Here is a 16231-nt window from a genome sequence, read left to right as displayed (position 1 = left end):
ACTATCCAGCTGGATTTTACATTGTGTTCTTATTTACACAATACATACTGATGGCACTGTCCAGCTGGATTTTACATTGTGTTCTTATTTACACAATACATACTGATGGCACTGTCCAGCTGGATTTTACATTGTGTTCTTATTTACACAATACATACTGATGGCACTGTCCAGCTGGATTTTACATTGTGTTCTTATTTACACAATACATACTGGTCACACTATCCAGCTGGATTTTACATTGTGTTCTTATTTACACAATACATACTGATGGCACTGTCCAGCTGGATTTTACATTGTGTTCTTATTTACACAATACATACTGATGGCACTGTCCAGCTGGATTTTACATTGTGTTCTTATTTACACAATACATACTGATGGCACTGTCCAGCTGGATTTTACATTGTGTTCTTATTTACACAATACATACTGATGGCACTGTCCAGCTGGATTTTACACTGTGTTGTTATTTTCTATTTGACATGTATTTTCACAACACTTTTTTTGGGGGGGGAAATATATTTTCACAACACTTTTTTGGGGGGAAAATATCAAAGTGCATATCCAGGCACATACACTCTCTCCCCAACATCAACGCAGAAGAGGTGAATATTGGCAGTACAGATAATTTTAATATTTCTTTTTATTCAATACAAAAGCGTTATCGTCCTTATGACATGCATTTCAAACATCTCATTTAAAATGGAAGCTTTCCAAGACACCTCCTCCCAACCCCCATATCTTCAATACACATACACACTCACACAGGCACACTCAACACACACATTAACACAACACTCATACAAATACACCCAGCACACACACACACACACACATAAAATAGATAGATGGATAAATATGTGACTATTTGTTAGATAACTACTGTAACACCATATTATAATTATCAAGATGATAAAATGAATCATATTTTGAGAACCAGAAACACTTAATACCATTCCATACACTCTTTAAAAACATATATGGAATAATTTTTCAATAAAATGATCTAAACATAACAGAAAAACATGACTTCGTCACAAATACAATGAAAGCAAAACTAATGAAACAAACCCCAGCTCAACACATTTCAACTGTTAAAAAACAAATCTTCAAAAACTTTAAAGAGAGGGATAGAGAGAGTGTTAACCAAACACCACTGTTGTCCACTATTTAGTGAAAGGTGACAATGACAGCTGAAAGTGGAAGAGAACACTATTCAGTGAAAGGTGACAATGACAGCTGAAAGTGGAAGAGAACACTATTCAGTGAAAGGTGACAATGACAGCTGAAAGTGGAAGAGAACACTATTCAGTGAAAGGTGACAATAACACCTGAAAGTGGAAGAGAACACTATTCAGTGAAAGGTGACAATGACACCTGAAAGTGGAAGAGAACACTATTCAGTGAAAGGTGACAATGACACCTGAAAGTGGAAGTGAACACCAGTATTCAGTGAAAGGTGACAATAACACCTGAAAGTGGAAGAGAACACAATTCAGTGAAAGGTGACAATGACACCTGAAAGTGGAAGAGAACACTATTCAGTGAAAGGTGACAATGACAGCTGAAAGTGGAAGAGAACACTATTCAGTGAAAGGTGACAATGACACCTGAAAGTGGAAGTGAACACTATTCAGTGAAAGATGACAACACCACCTGAAAGTGGAAGAGAACACTATTCAGTGAAAGATGACAACAACACCTGAAAGTGGAAGAGAACACTATTCAGTGAACGGTGACAACAACACCTGAAAGTGGAAGAGAACACTATTCAGTGAAAGGTGACAATGACAGCTGAAAGTGGAAGAGAACACTATTCAGTGAAAGGTGACAATGACAGCTGAAAGTGGAAGAGAACACTATTCAGTGAAAGGTGACAATAACAACTGAAAGCTTGTTACACTTACAGCTGAAGACATGTTGTCAGTGAAAAGAGTCATAAAAATGTTTAGGGCCTGACTTTTATCACTCTTTACACAGGAAGGATTGTTATGCTTACAGATTTTTTAAACATTTTGTCAGTGATAAAAATCATAATATATTTCAGCAATGATTTCCTTTTCAGGAACAAAAGAATTACATCATCAATTTAGCTACACTAATGCTATGTGTAGTTAAATGGTTGCTGACTTTAAGTTTATTGGAAAATACACACACACACAAAATAAAAATGCAAAAACTAGTAAACTGATTGCTCAATAAGACATTAATATCTTTATTAAACAGATATACAACAGATCATGAAAATGAGAATGGTACATTCTGCACCACACACACAATATATACAATACATGCAAAACACATACATACACATCACACACACACACACACACATATGTACACATTGCATAAACATGTCCTTACACTCACAGCACATCAGGACATGTACACATCCCACATATGCATGCTCACTAACACCTACACCCCCACACGCATGGCTAACACTCATGACATATGTACACATCACACATACACAGGCCCATACACATTCTTTTTTATGAAGCGTCAAGTTTGGGAAAATTGATGTGCTCTACAGAGGCATACATTCTCCATCAAGTCAGCTGATAAAAACTGATGTTGTGCGCCACAAACAGGGTATGGATTCTACATCATGTCAGCTGATAAAAACTGATGTCAAGCGCTACAAACAGGGTATGGATTCTATGTCATGTCGGCTGATAAAAACTGATGTTGTGCGCCACAAACGGTATGGATTCTACATCATGTCGGCTGATTAAAACTGATGTTGTGCGCTACAAACGAAGTATGGATTCTGCATCATGTCAGCTGATAAAAACTGATGTCAAGCGCTACAAACGAAGTATGGATTCTCCATCAAGTCAGCTGATAAAAACTGATGTCAAGCGCTACAAACGAAGTATGGATTCTCCATCAAGTCAGCTGATTAAAACTGATGTCGTGCGCTACAAAAAAGGTATGGATTCTACATCATGTCGGCTGATAAAAACTGATGTTGTGCGCTACAGAGTATGGATTCTCCATCAAATCAGCTGATAAAAACTGATGTTGTGCGCTGCAAACAGGGGTATGGATTTTCCATCAAATCAGCTGATATAAAATCATCAGCAGTAGCACTGCATAAGCTACACTTCATCATCTAGACATCTGTTATTAATATATCAATTCCTTGAAATAATCCTTACCAAATTACCAATTAGATACTAAATAACTTATTCAGGACAAATATTTACACATAAATAGATTTCTACAATGACTAACTGAATTGATATTGACTTAGTGTTGGAATTTTAGGGCTTGATCAAACAAGATTGAAATCTCTTCCACAGATGAAGGAAATCGGAAGTTTACTGAAAGAGAGAGTAAAAGAATGAGTGAAAGAAAAAGTGAAATACATTCCTCATATCTCTTTCACAACTTGGAAGATTGTTCTGTCTATTGTTTTCTGAAATACTGACAGAGCTTGAGAAGGAATCTTTGGCACACAAACTGATCACTGGACTTCCTACAACTGTCTGACAAGTACAATGACTCACTGAGTTGAGTTACACAAACTGATCACTGGACTTCCTACAACTGTCTGACAAGTACAATGACTCACTGAGTTGAGTTACACAAACTGATCACTGGACTTCCTACAACTGTCTGACAAGTACAATGACTCACTGAGTTGAGTTGGCAATGGTTTGTTGTTGTATTTATAATTCACTTATTCAGCCAACAAACAAATAACAATGTTTTGGGAGATAGGTTTTCAAAAAAATAAAAGTATTGCATTTGCAACACGCTCAAAGTGAAGTAATGTGAAAAACCTGACACAGCAGTGGAGAATGACACCAGGTCAACACTGTATCACACTATGAATAAAGTAGGTCTATGCAGCAATGACAAAAGCAACATAGCGTCACATGAGGGAAAAGGTAGGTCTTAATGTGCATGAATACAAACACCACAATTTCACATTTCACTTTCAGTTAAGTGTGAACACATGTTCAAATACAATTTTCAAAACAAAATGCTAAACTTCATGCCATATCATGTTACACATGTACAACACATTATCATCATGCCACTTAATTGTTAATATTTGCAATAATTCAATAATATCTGGTCACATTTGCATAGTGTGAATCTTACAAATGATCCCTTCTCATTCTGAATGTTTTCCTCTGAATTAAAATGTTCATATTCCTCTGTTCTGTTTTCATGACAACCATCAAATTTCAAAAAATATCTCGAGCAACCTGCATTTCTAAAACAAATGCACAAGTGACTCTTTTCTGGAACTTTCAGAAACAATTCAGCCAAATGGCTAAATTTTAATGGAAATCACTTTACAACCAGCAGTGAGAACCTCTCCGTGATGAAGGAAGGACACAGCGATCAGACGTCTGCAATCAAGATCTGCTTTGGGTCAAACACAGCTATCGGACATCTAATTTGCATCAAAAATGAAAATCACTTTTCGACACAGCTATCAGATGTCTGATTTGGGTCAGAAAAATGAAGATAATTTCACGACACAACTATCAATATCTGACTTGGGTCAAAAATGAAAATCACTTACGACATAGCTATGAAATGTCTGACTTGAGTCAAAAATGAAAATGACTTTACAACACAGCTATCAGACGTCTGATTTAGGTAAAAATGAAGATCACTTTACGACACAGCTATTTGATTTGGGTCAAAAATGAAATACCTACATTCCACAATCAACATCATGAAGTCTATCGCCAACGATGAAGACATCAGTCACTCCAGACACAAGTATGCAGGCCAAAGGCAGACACACAAATGCAGGTGCACTGTAGCAGGCAATAGCAGGTGATAGTTCTCATATCCTCTCTTTGTGTGGGATTGACACTCCTGGATGAGGTCCTGAGGATACCTCCTCAAACACCAGAACTTAATGTTATACAGCCAGTCACCAAGTGCTACGTCAGTGGCAAGGGCTTCCCACTTGAGCATGGGAACACTGCAGGCCCAAAGAAAATATTTCAGGCAGTTCTTGGAACATTTCAGTGGTCTTTTGATTTTTCCTTGTGTGAGCAGTAAGCTTGGAGAAGAATACTATCTTTGGCAATCATGTGTCATCCATTCTGACTAAATGTCCAACCCACCAAAGGATTTCATGATGAGTGCTTCCATACCAGCCATCTTTGCTCTGCAAAGCACTTCTGCACTGGTAACTCTGTCCTTTCATGAGATGCCTATGACCTTAGGCAAGCATCAGAGGTAGAACTGATCCAGTGCTCTGATCTGTTTCCTGTACAGTATCAAGTGCTTTGATCAGTTTCCTGTACAGCATTCAGTGCTCTGGTCTGACAGCATTCAGTGCTCTGGTCTGTTTCCTGTACAACATTCAGTGCCCTGATCGGTTTCCTGAACAGCATTCAGTGCCCTGATCTGTTTCCTGTACAGCATTCAGTGCTCTGGTCTGTTTCCTGAACAGCATTCAGTGCTCTGGTCTGTTTCCTGTACAGCATTCAGTGCTCTGATTACAGCATTCAGTGCCCTGATCTGTTTCCTGTACAGCATTCAGTGCTCTGGTCTGTTTCCTGTACAGCATTCAGTGCTCTGATCTGTTTCCTGTACAGCATTCAGTGCTCTGGTCTGTTTCCTGTGCAGCATTCAGTGCTCTGGTCTGTTTCCTGTACAGCATCCAGTGCTCTGGTCTGTTTCCTGTACAGCATTCAGTACTCTGATTACAGCATCCAGTGCTCTGGTCTGTTTCCTGTACAGCATTCAGTGCTCTGATTACAGCATTCAGTGCCCTGATCTGTTTCCTGTACAGCATCCAGTGCTCTGATTACAGCATCCAGTGCTCTGATTACAGCATTCAGTGCTCTGGTCTGTTTCCTGTACAGCATTCAGTGCCCTGATCTGTTTCCTGTACAGCATTCAGTGCTCTGGTCTGTTTCCTGTACAGCATTTAGTTCCCTGATTACAGCATTCAGTGCCCTGATCTGTTTCCTGTACAGCATTCAGTGCTCTGATTACAGCATCCAGTGCTCTGATTACAGCATTCAGTGCCCTGATCTGTTTCCTGTACAGCATTCAGTGCTCTGGTCTGTTTCCTGTACAGCATTTAGTTCCCTGATTACAGCATTCAGTGCCCTGATCTGTTTCCTGTACAGCATTCAGTGCTCTGATCTGTTTCATGTACAGCATCCAGTTCCCTGATTACAGCATTCAGTGCTCTGATTACAGCATTCAGTGCTCTGATCTGTTTCCTGTACAGCATTCAGTTCCCTGATTACAGCATTCAGTGCTCTGATTACAGCATTCAGTGCTCTGATCTGTTTCCTGTACAGCATTCAGATCTGTTTCCTGTACAGCATTCAGTGCCATGATCTGTAGGAAACAGCATTCAGTGCCCTGATCTGTTTCCTGTACAGCATCCAGTGCTCTGGTCTGTTTCCTGTACAGCATCCAGTGCTCTGGTCTGTTTCCTGTACAGCATTCAGTGCCCTGATCTGTTTCCTGTGCAGCATTCAGTGCTCTGGTCTGTTTCCTGTACAGCATCCAGTGCTCTGGTCTGTTTCCTGTACAGCATTCAGTGCCCTGATCTGTTTCCTGTACAGCATCCAGTGCTCTGGTCTGTTTCCTGTACAGCATTCAGTGCCCTGATCTGTTTCCTGAACAGCATTCAGTGCCCTGATCTGTTTCCTGTACAGCATCCAGTGCTCTGGTCTGTTTCCTGTACAGCATTCAGTGCTCTGATTACAGCATCCAGTGCTCTGGTCTGTTTCCTGTACAGCATCCAGTGCTCTGGTCTGTTTCCTGTACAGCATTCAGTGCTCTGGTCTGTTTCCTGTACAGCATTCAGTTCCCTGATTACAGCATTCAGTGCTCTGATTACAGCATTCAGTGCCCTGATCTGTTTCCTGTACAGCATTCAGTGCTCTGATCTGTTTCATGCACAGCATCCAGTTCCCTGATTACAGCATTTAGTGCTCTGATTACAGCATTCAGTGCTCTGATCTGTTTCCTGTACAGCATTCAGTTCCCTGATTACAGCATTCAGTGCTCTGATTACAGCATTCAGTGCTCTGATCTGTTTCCTGTACAGCATTCAGTGCTCTGATTACAGCATTCAGTGCTCTGATCTGTTTCCTGTACAGCATTCAGATCTGTTTCCTGTACAGCATTCAGTGCCCTGATCTGTTTCCTGTACAGCATCCAGTGCCCTGATCTGTTTCCTGTACAGCATCCAATGCTCTGGTCTGTTTCCTGTACAGCATCCAATGCTCTGGTCTGTTTCCTGTACAGCAGCATGTCTCACAGCCATGGAGCAGGGAGACGATGACAACAGCCTTGTACCAAGTTGTGGACTGCCAGCTTGGTGGTCATTGTGATGCCCCGTTCAACACACCCTCTATCCACCACTTGCTGAAGAAGGCACCTGCCTTACCTGGTCTGTCTGAGACCTCTTTGTCCACGCTGCAAGTTGAGGAAAGACAGCTTCCCAGGTACATGAAAATCTCCACACATTGTTCAGAGTTGTGCCCTCCATTTTGATTTGGAAAGGCAAGGCCTGGTGCAGGCTGAAGCATTTTTTCTGGTTTCTGTAGACTGATAGTCGAGATGCAGCTGACAAGTTCTTGTGGTCTGACTCCTTGTAATAAGACTGCTGACTGGCTGTTACTTTTCCCATAAATAAACGGTGATGTGACTGCTGACTGGCTGTTACTTTTCCCATAAATAAACGGTGATGTGACTGCTGATTGGATGTTACTCGTTCCATGAAATTTAAGTTAACTGTAATGTGAAAGCTGACCAGACATTACTTATCCCATAAACTAACTGTAACATGACCACTGAATAGATTTTACTTGCCTCATAAATTAACTGTAACAAAACTGCTGATTGGACATTACTTGTGCCATAAATTACCTACAACATGACATGTGACTGGATACTACTTGTCCAATAACTTAACTATTACAAGACATCTGACTGGACACTACTAGTCCTATAAATTAACTGTTACATGGCATCTGATTGGATGCTACTTGTCCCATAAACACTTGCGCTTGGTGTCCACAACATGGAAGAAGCTGAGGCAGCGTTTGCAGGTTTTGATGCCACACCTGTAACTGACCACTTTGCCAATGGTGTCTTTGCCGTGACAGTACTTGAGGCCACAGGGGTACCAGCCGATGCACATGTCAAAACGACACAGGCATGGCTTGTCAATTTCTGGTGTGTCCATGCAGCGTGCAAACTTGGCTGGGACTTGTCTCTCCATAGCCGCCATCATGGTGGTGTAGTCTTTGGACAGAGCTGAAAACATCCGTCATAAAAACAGTCTTTGAACCGAGCTGAAAACATCCATCACAGTCTTTGAACCAAGCTGAAAACACCCATCACAAACAGTCTTCGGACAGAGCAACATCCGTCACAAACAGTCTTTGAACCGAGTTGAAAACATCCGTCACAAACAGTCTTTGGACAGAACTGAAAACATCCGTCACAAACAGTCTTTGGACAGAGTTGAAAACATCCATCACAAACACTCTTTGAACCGAGCTGAAAACATCCGTCACAAACACTCTTTGAACCGAGATGAAAACATCCGTCACAAACAGTCTTTGGACAGAGCTGAAAACATCCGTCACAAACACTCTTTGAACCGAGATGAAAACATCCGTAACAAACAGTCTTTGGACAGAGCCGAAAACATCCGTAACAAACAGTCTTTGGACAGAGCCATCACAAACAGTCTTTGGACAGAGCCGAAAACATCCATCACAAACAGTCTTTGGACAAAGCTGAAAACATCCATCACAGTCTTTGAACAGAGCTGAAAACATCCATCACAGTCTTTGGACAGAGCTGAAAACATCCGTCACAAACAGTTTTTGGACAGAACTGAAATCATCCATCACAAAGACTCTTTGGACAGAACTGAAAACATCCGTCACAAAACAAGTGTCTTTGGACAAAGCTGAAAACATCCGTCACAAACAGTCTTTGGACAGAGCTGAAAACATCCGTCACAAACAGTCTTTGGACAGAGCTGAAAACATCCATCACAAATAGTCTTTGGACAGAGCTGAAAACATCCATCACAAACAGTCTTTGAACAGAGCTGAAAACATCCATCACAGTCTTTAGACAGAACTGAAAACATCCATCAAAAACAGTCTTTGGACAGAACTGAAAACATCCGTCACAAAACAAGTGTCTTTGGACAAAGCTGAAAACATCCGTCACAGTCTTTGAACTGAGCTGAAAACATCCATCACAAACAGTCTTTGGTCAGAGCTGAAAACATCCATCACAAACAGTCTTTGGACAGAGCTGAAAACATCCATCACAAACAGTCTTTGGACAGAGCTGAAAACATCCGTCACAAACAGTCTTTGGACAGAGCTGAAAACATCCATCACAGTCTTTGAACAGAGCTGAAAACATCCATCACAGTCTTTGGACAGAACTGAAAACAATCCATCACAAACAGTCTTTGGACAGAGCTGAAAACATCCATCACAAACAGTCTTTGGACAGAGCTGAAAATATCCATCACAAACACTGAAACAGTCTTTGGTCAGAGGTGAAAACATCCGTCACAGTCTTTGGTCAGAGGTGAAAACATCCGTCACAGTCTTTGGTCAGAGCTAAAAACATCCGTCACAGTCTTTGGTCAGAGCTGAAAACATCGTCACAGTCTTTGGTCAGAGCTGAAAACATCATCACAGTCTTTGGTCAGAGCTGAAAACATCGTCACAGTCTTCGGTCAGAGCTGAAAACATCCGTCACAAACATCCACTGGGCAGAGCTGAAAACATCCGCCACAAACAATCTTTGGACAGAGCTGATAACATCCGTCAAAAAAAATCTTTGAACAGAGCTAAAAACATCCGTCACAGTCTTTGAACAGAGTTGAAACAGTCCTCCCCATATACACCATAGCAATTTGTGAGACAAAAGAAATGAAACAAACAAACATTGAATTCTGGGGCATGCAGACCATGTAATTATTGTGTGTGTGTGTGTGTGCGCGCGCGCGTGCATGCGGGCGTGCATGCGCAATGAGTACTTTCTTCCAAAAGAACTGCACTCTAGAAATGATTAAAAGCCATTTTATAATTCTTAATCTTATTGTAATTCATTTGTTTAGAGTGAGAACACCAACTCAGGCAAAATACACAAATCAGGAAATGGTGTGAAGATGTGCTTCTGTAACAGTAAGGTATCTAAAATTGTTATAAATACACATATCTTGAAATGGTATGAAGATGTCCTTCCGTAAAGTAGATTATTATAGTAGTAGATAAATACACACATCTGGAAATGGTTCAAAGATCTGCTTCTGTAAAGCAAAGTATCATAGTAGCAGATAAAATACACACATCTGGAAATGGTGTGAAGATCTGCTTCTGTGAAGTATATGGAGTCTATGGCCTCCTGACAGACGTTGTAGATGTGTGGACTGATCACATGACTCTTCACAAGGTCAACTCGAAGGTCATGTGTATATGTCCCAGGTGTCCTCTCCTCTTCTGGAGAACGGATGGCTGTTGGATTTTTCTGAAGAAAAACAAAAAAGATCTTTATAGGATAGGCTGTTTCAATTTGAATGGGTGGTACTGTCTCCTCTTTTGGCAAGGAATGAAGGATTATTATCAATATCATACGTTATTCTTAATTTCATTAATATCATTAACATAATCATTATTGATATATAATATAACGCCTATTTTCGGTCAGAAACCAAACTGAAAGCACTTTGCAAACACACCTCTAGTCAACAGCACCTGTAACAGGCTGCCTACCTGGGAAGAGCTGACTGACCGACTGCCTTAAGGAACTCATCATTCATTTCCTGTGTCATTCACTGATTCAGTAATGCTTCAGAGTTCAGTCATGTGCATACACACACACATACATACATGTATTACTATTAGAGTGGATTATTCTCCAGAATTCTGCCAGGGGCAACCGTACTGTTGCCATCGGTTCTTTCATGTGTGCTAAGTGCATGCTGCACATGGGGAACTTGGTTTCTTGTAATTTGTAATATAACTGTACCATGCAAATGAAAAGTGTCAAGACCATGAGGAATTTGTACCATGCAATTGCAAATGAAAAGTGTCAAGACTATAAGGAATTTATACCATGCAAATGAAAAGTGTCAAGACTATAAGGAATTTGTACCACGCAAATGATTAGTGTCACAACCAAGAGGAATCTGTACCATGCAAATGATTAGTGTCAAGACCATGAGGAATTTGTACCATGCAAATGATTAGTGTCACAACCAAGAGGAATTTGTACCATGCAAATGATTAGTGTCACAACCAAGAGGAATTTGTACCATGCAAATGATTAGTGTCAAGACCAAGACCCCAAGAGGAATTTGTACCATCCAAATGATTAGTGTCAAGACCATGAGGAATGTGTACCATCTAAATGACTGGCATCAGAAGAAATGAAGTAGCTGTGATTCACTGATTGAAACAAGTGATGCTTGTGTATTAAATTCTACCTGTCTGAGTTTGGACATATAAGAAAAAATGAAGTCCCTGTGATTGAAACAACTGATGCTTGTGTAAAGTTTTACCTGTCTGAGTTTGGACATGGCATCAGAAGAAATGAAGTCGCTGTGACTGAAGCGTGTGATGAAACACATGGTCTGGGGCTCCGTAGCTCCCAACTCCTCCTCCCCTGCCATCATCACCCGGAACAGCTGGGCCTCCTGAAGCATACATGTGTGTACATTGGTCAACAAATGTTTTCAAGGAAGATTCATTTAAACCTTTAAAACTGCAAGTGTTACAGAAACAAGCATACACATGTTCAATATTCATCAGGCATGCCACCAACTGACCAAGGCAGGAAAAAAAAAGAGGAAAATCAGACAACAACAAAAAATGCAGCTGAAATTGGAAAAAAAAAGAGGATTTTTTTTTTCTGTGGACTGAACCCACAACAGTGTCAAAAATAAAAGACTAATTAATACAGACATGGATTTTCTCAATTAGTGTAACTGTTTACTCCCCCCCCCCCCCCCCCCCCCCCCCCATCTTTAGAACGAGGCTTAACATGGTACATTCCCCCCCCCCCCCCCCAAAAAAAAAGGGGGGGGGAGGGGGGGATCCGGGGGCATGCTCCTCTGGGGAAATCTGAGATTTTGAACACGAATTAGCCATATATATATAAAATCAGAGTAAGAACACATAACAACAAAACACATGGAATGGGCTTGCAAGGGTTGCTCCAACTGACTTTTTAGTGTCTATTGATTAGTATATAGTCTATATAGACACTAAAAAGTCAGTTGGAGCAATCCTTGCAAGCCCATTCCATGTGTTAGAATTTACCTGGAAAAATTAGTATTGTTACTGTAAGGGGCAAACTGGGTGTGAGAAAAGCACACAGAACATTACAAAGAAACGCTGTTAGCATGATAAAAAATGATCATGCATGAATTATAGCCTTACCGGACCACCAATCCACAGGTAAATTTATCCAACAGCAAAATGTCATTCAGCAAAGTTAAGTCATCCAAACAGGTCTGTCCCAGAAACAGGAAAACTTTTAGTTTTACTCTGATCTCGCTGATCTTCAACAGTTTTGTCCACCCATTCCCATCTCCATTTGTTCTTTGAATCTCGATCAAAAGAAGATGTTTTAGCTGTCCGTTCAATGAAAACAGGCCTTGGCATTGACAATTTGTGTGAGTCGTTCACTGTAGCCTAGATCTACGTCGCTGTAGCCTAGAGTAAGCCGGTCAACAAACGAGACTTCCCGCGAAGCGGAAGTGAATTCTGGGATAGGCCTACTATGATAATCATTGATTGGAAACCGGTGCAGAGCCAAAAATGACCCCCGCCTTCCAGAATTTATTGAAATGTGTCGCTCCGCGGAAATCAAAGTTTCGTGCGGCGGAATCATCTTCACTGGCGGCGGATCGATATTTTGAACGGCTGATTTGTAATGAACCACGGCGATTTTCCGCCTAACGGCGGAAAAGTATCATGCTTGATTCATTACTGATTCAATGGGTGTGTGTGTGTGTGTGTGTGTGTGTGCCGTGGAAGCTGCAATACGTAACCTAGAAATGAGTGTGTGGAGGAGGGGGGTAGAGGAGGTGCAGGGTAATGTGTGTGTGTGTGTGTGTGTGTTGGAGCTCATGTACATTTATATGTATTTAACTGTGCTTTCATATCTGTGAAACTGCATGTCTGGTGCATATCTGTTATGCATGTGTGGGTGTATGTGTGAATGTGTGTCTTCATGTTTTACATTTATTTGCTTATTTATCATCATTGTTATCTTATTTATTTATTTATTATTATTATTATTACTACTACCTTTTTTATTTTATAATTATTATTTATTTATTTATTTATTTATTTATTTGTGTAAGCTTATTCATTCACCTTTTTTTTTCCCTCAAGGCCTGACTAAGTGCGTTGAGTTACGTTGCTGGTCAGGCATCTGCTTGGCAGATGTGGTGTAGCGTATATGGATTTCTCTGAACGCAGTGACGCCTCCTTGAGCTACTGAAACTGAAACTGAAACTGAATGCAAGAAAAGAAGTAAAGACAGGCAGTTTTGAAAGGACGGGTTTTGAGAGATGTTTTCAAAGCAGAGGGTGACTGAATGGTGCAGACACTGACTAGTAGCAATGCAAAATATTATGTCTAGAGTCAACCAAACCAAAGTATGTAGCTAAACTTAAACTTTGTACAAAATGTTTTCTTTTAGTAACTTTTACTACATGCTTTAACCCCTAGGCTGCCTATATGACGAGATAACTCGTCATGGCAAGCATGTATGCTTCGCTGCCACATTAACGAGGTAAGTTGTCATCAAAATATTGGGACTTTTCCCTGGTTTGCATTTAGTTCGTTGACGAAAATTCTGGTTGTTTCAGCTTGGGGAATCTTTCTGGATTCTATTCATGGCTAAAAACCCCATCTACGTCATAAGGCAGTTCTTTATTTGAACGTTTTGGTTGGGTCACTGTCGCAGTGATTTGCCTAGCTCCTTTCCTTGCTCGCTCAACAAAATGTCGGACTGATGCCGTGCTCAAGACAGGCGATCGTGGCGAACTAAATCAACGAAGATTACTTTCTTTAGCTGATGTTCAGAAAGAATTGAAGTGTAAATTCGAAGGAGAAGACAGTGATGAACATTTATAGGTTGATTTGATAGAAAATAAAGGGAGCAATCAAGAGAGTGGCCAAGATACGACTATCAGTGAGTGATGCCAGCTGCACAACCGTAGCAGATGACACAAACTAACTGAATTATTAGCAGGACACAGGGTGGGCGATTTTCTTGGCACTCAGCCAACGCGGTCTAATGAGAACTGGATAAAGTGATCATGTAAGAGGGGTGAAGTGGAGGGGGGTGGAGATTGAGGGGGCGTGGCCCCACATCCATATTATCACTTGGAAAAGTCACAATGCATTGTGTATCTGTCTCTTTAAAAAAAAAAAATTATTGTGGCTGTTCTAGTATGATTTTGTGTGTGCAGATATCCATTTGTCCAGAAAATATTTTAGTGCAAATTACCTGACAAATGTTTGCAATGAACAAGTTGAAAATGTGACAAAAAACAAAACACTGATTTCAAAACAACAGCATATCACTAAAATATATATAAAAATAATGGGATAACATTATGTGTTTTGTACTCTTTATTCATTTACCTTTCAGAAAATATATACTTTTATGGATCTTTCTCAAATAACAAACAGCACATAATTTAAAAAAAAATTTATACGCGTTTTTTTTTGCGAAAAAAACCCCTGGCAAATAGATTTCACTTAAATCTTATTTTCCTGGCAGCGAAAGGGTTCAGGAGAAGGATAGATCACGAGTTAAAATGAAAACCGAGCAGAGACAAAAGATGACTACTAAACGATTTAAAATTAATGAAGACAATGACATGCAGGAAGACGAACGATGATTAATTACCGATTTAAAATCAATGAATAGAGTGACAAGAGTGCCGTCAGTGTTGAGGTACTCCAACGTCACTGTGTCGGATGTTGTGTTGGCATGAATGCTTTCCACAATCACCTCTTCTCCTTTGTTTTTCACATTGACCACAAGCTGACCAAACACCGACCAGCAACAAAATGTTGCTATGCCGAAAAGTAAACGCATTTTGCCTATTGACAAGGAATGCTAGCTGCCAGAACGCTAGTCATAAAGCAAGGAAAACAGACTTTGAAGTTTGTCAACCATCTTGCCACATTATTACCGGAAGTGAAATGGAGATCAAGGCTTGACGAGATGAAAACGTGATGTATCCATTCAGGAATGTTCCATATTTGAGAATAGTAGTAGTAGTAGTAGTAGTAGTAGTAGTAGTAGTAGTTGTTGTTGTAGTAGTAGTAGTAGTAGTATAGAGACTGGCAGTCATCTGCCTAGACCTCTCGGCCTTTTTATGTCCCCATCGAATCTTCATCTTCACTTCTTCCATTTTATTTTATTTATTTGTTTTCTTCTTTTGTTTGTTGTTGCTGGGCCGGCGGTGCACGCATGTACACTTCTGCAAGAAATTTTGTTTTATTCATGATAGTCGAAAGATGTTTCTTTTAAGATGGTGCTGGTGTCAAGGATATTTTTGAACGAGCTAGTATTTTGTGCAAGTTTAACTTCGGTTGGTTGTGCATTTCATGTTTGTGCAATTCGGTTAGCCAATTAATTTTTGACTCACTTGTGTAAACAAAGTGAGTTTATGTTTTAACCCGGTGTTCGGTTGTCTCTCTCTCTCTCTCTCTCTCTCTCTCTGTGTGTGTGTGTGTGTGTGTGTGTGTGTGTGTGTGTGTGTGTGTGTGTGTGTGTCTGTGTGTCTGTGTGTCCGTGGTAAACTTTAACATTGACATTTTCTCTGCAAATAATTTGTCAGTTGACACCAAATTAGGCATAAAAATAGGAAAAATTCAGTTCTTTCCAGTCATCTTGTTTAAAACAATATTGCACCTCTGGGATGGGCACAATTTTTTTTTTAAATGAAGCCTAATTATACGCAAACTGCATTTACTGTTATATTTATATTTTTTGCATTCTCTAAACTTGGCACTTTGATCTGATATTCTGACCCAGCAACAAGACGGCAGCCATTATCATTTTTTTGTTCAAACAGGAATTCTTTTGCTAAGCATGGAAGTTTTATTTATTTTGCAAACGTTTTGGTGCAGATAGTAAAAAAGGGAAATTACTCTGTAATTACTGCTAGGGGACTTAATTTGCTTTAAACTGATCTTTCTCATCTTAA

The 16231-nt window shown here is 40.1% G+C and overlaps 1 protein-coding gene across 1 annotated transcript; it reads right to left on the bottom strand.

Moving 5' to 3' along the window:
* Window positions 1-613: 613 nt before the first annotated feature.
* On the bottom strand, window positions 614-15206 carry LOC143291780 (out at first protein-like). The gene is made up of 4 exons (XM_076601931.1): window positions 14923-15206; window positions 11555-11689; window positions 10344-10521; window positions 614-8271 (listed from the first exon to the last, which is right to left on the bottom strand). The coding sequence occupies exons 1-4, from the start codon at window positions 15112-15114 to the stop codon at window positions 7997-7999; spliced, it is 780 nt and encodes a 259-aa protein (XP_076458046.1). The 5' UTR covers window positions 15115-15206; the 3' UTR covers window positions 614-7996.
* Window positions 15207-16231: the final 1025 nt, after the last annotated feature.

The sequence above is a fragment of the Babylonia areolata genome, chromosome 17 (assembly GCF_041734735.1).
Source record: "Babylonia areolata isolate BAREFJ2019XMU chromosome 17, ASM4173473v1, whole genome shotgun sequence".
Classification (NCBI taxonomy): Eukaryota; Metazoa; Mollusca; class Gastropoda; order Neogastropoda; family Buccinidae; genus Babylonia; species Babylonia areolata.
The sequence above is the reverse complement of the archived record's forward strand: the minus strand, read 5'-3'. Positions and strand labels throughout refer to the sequence as shown.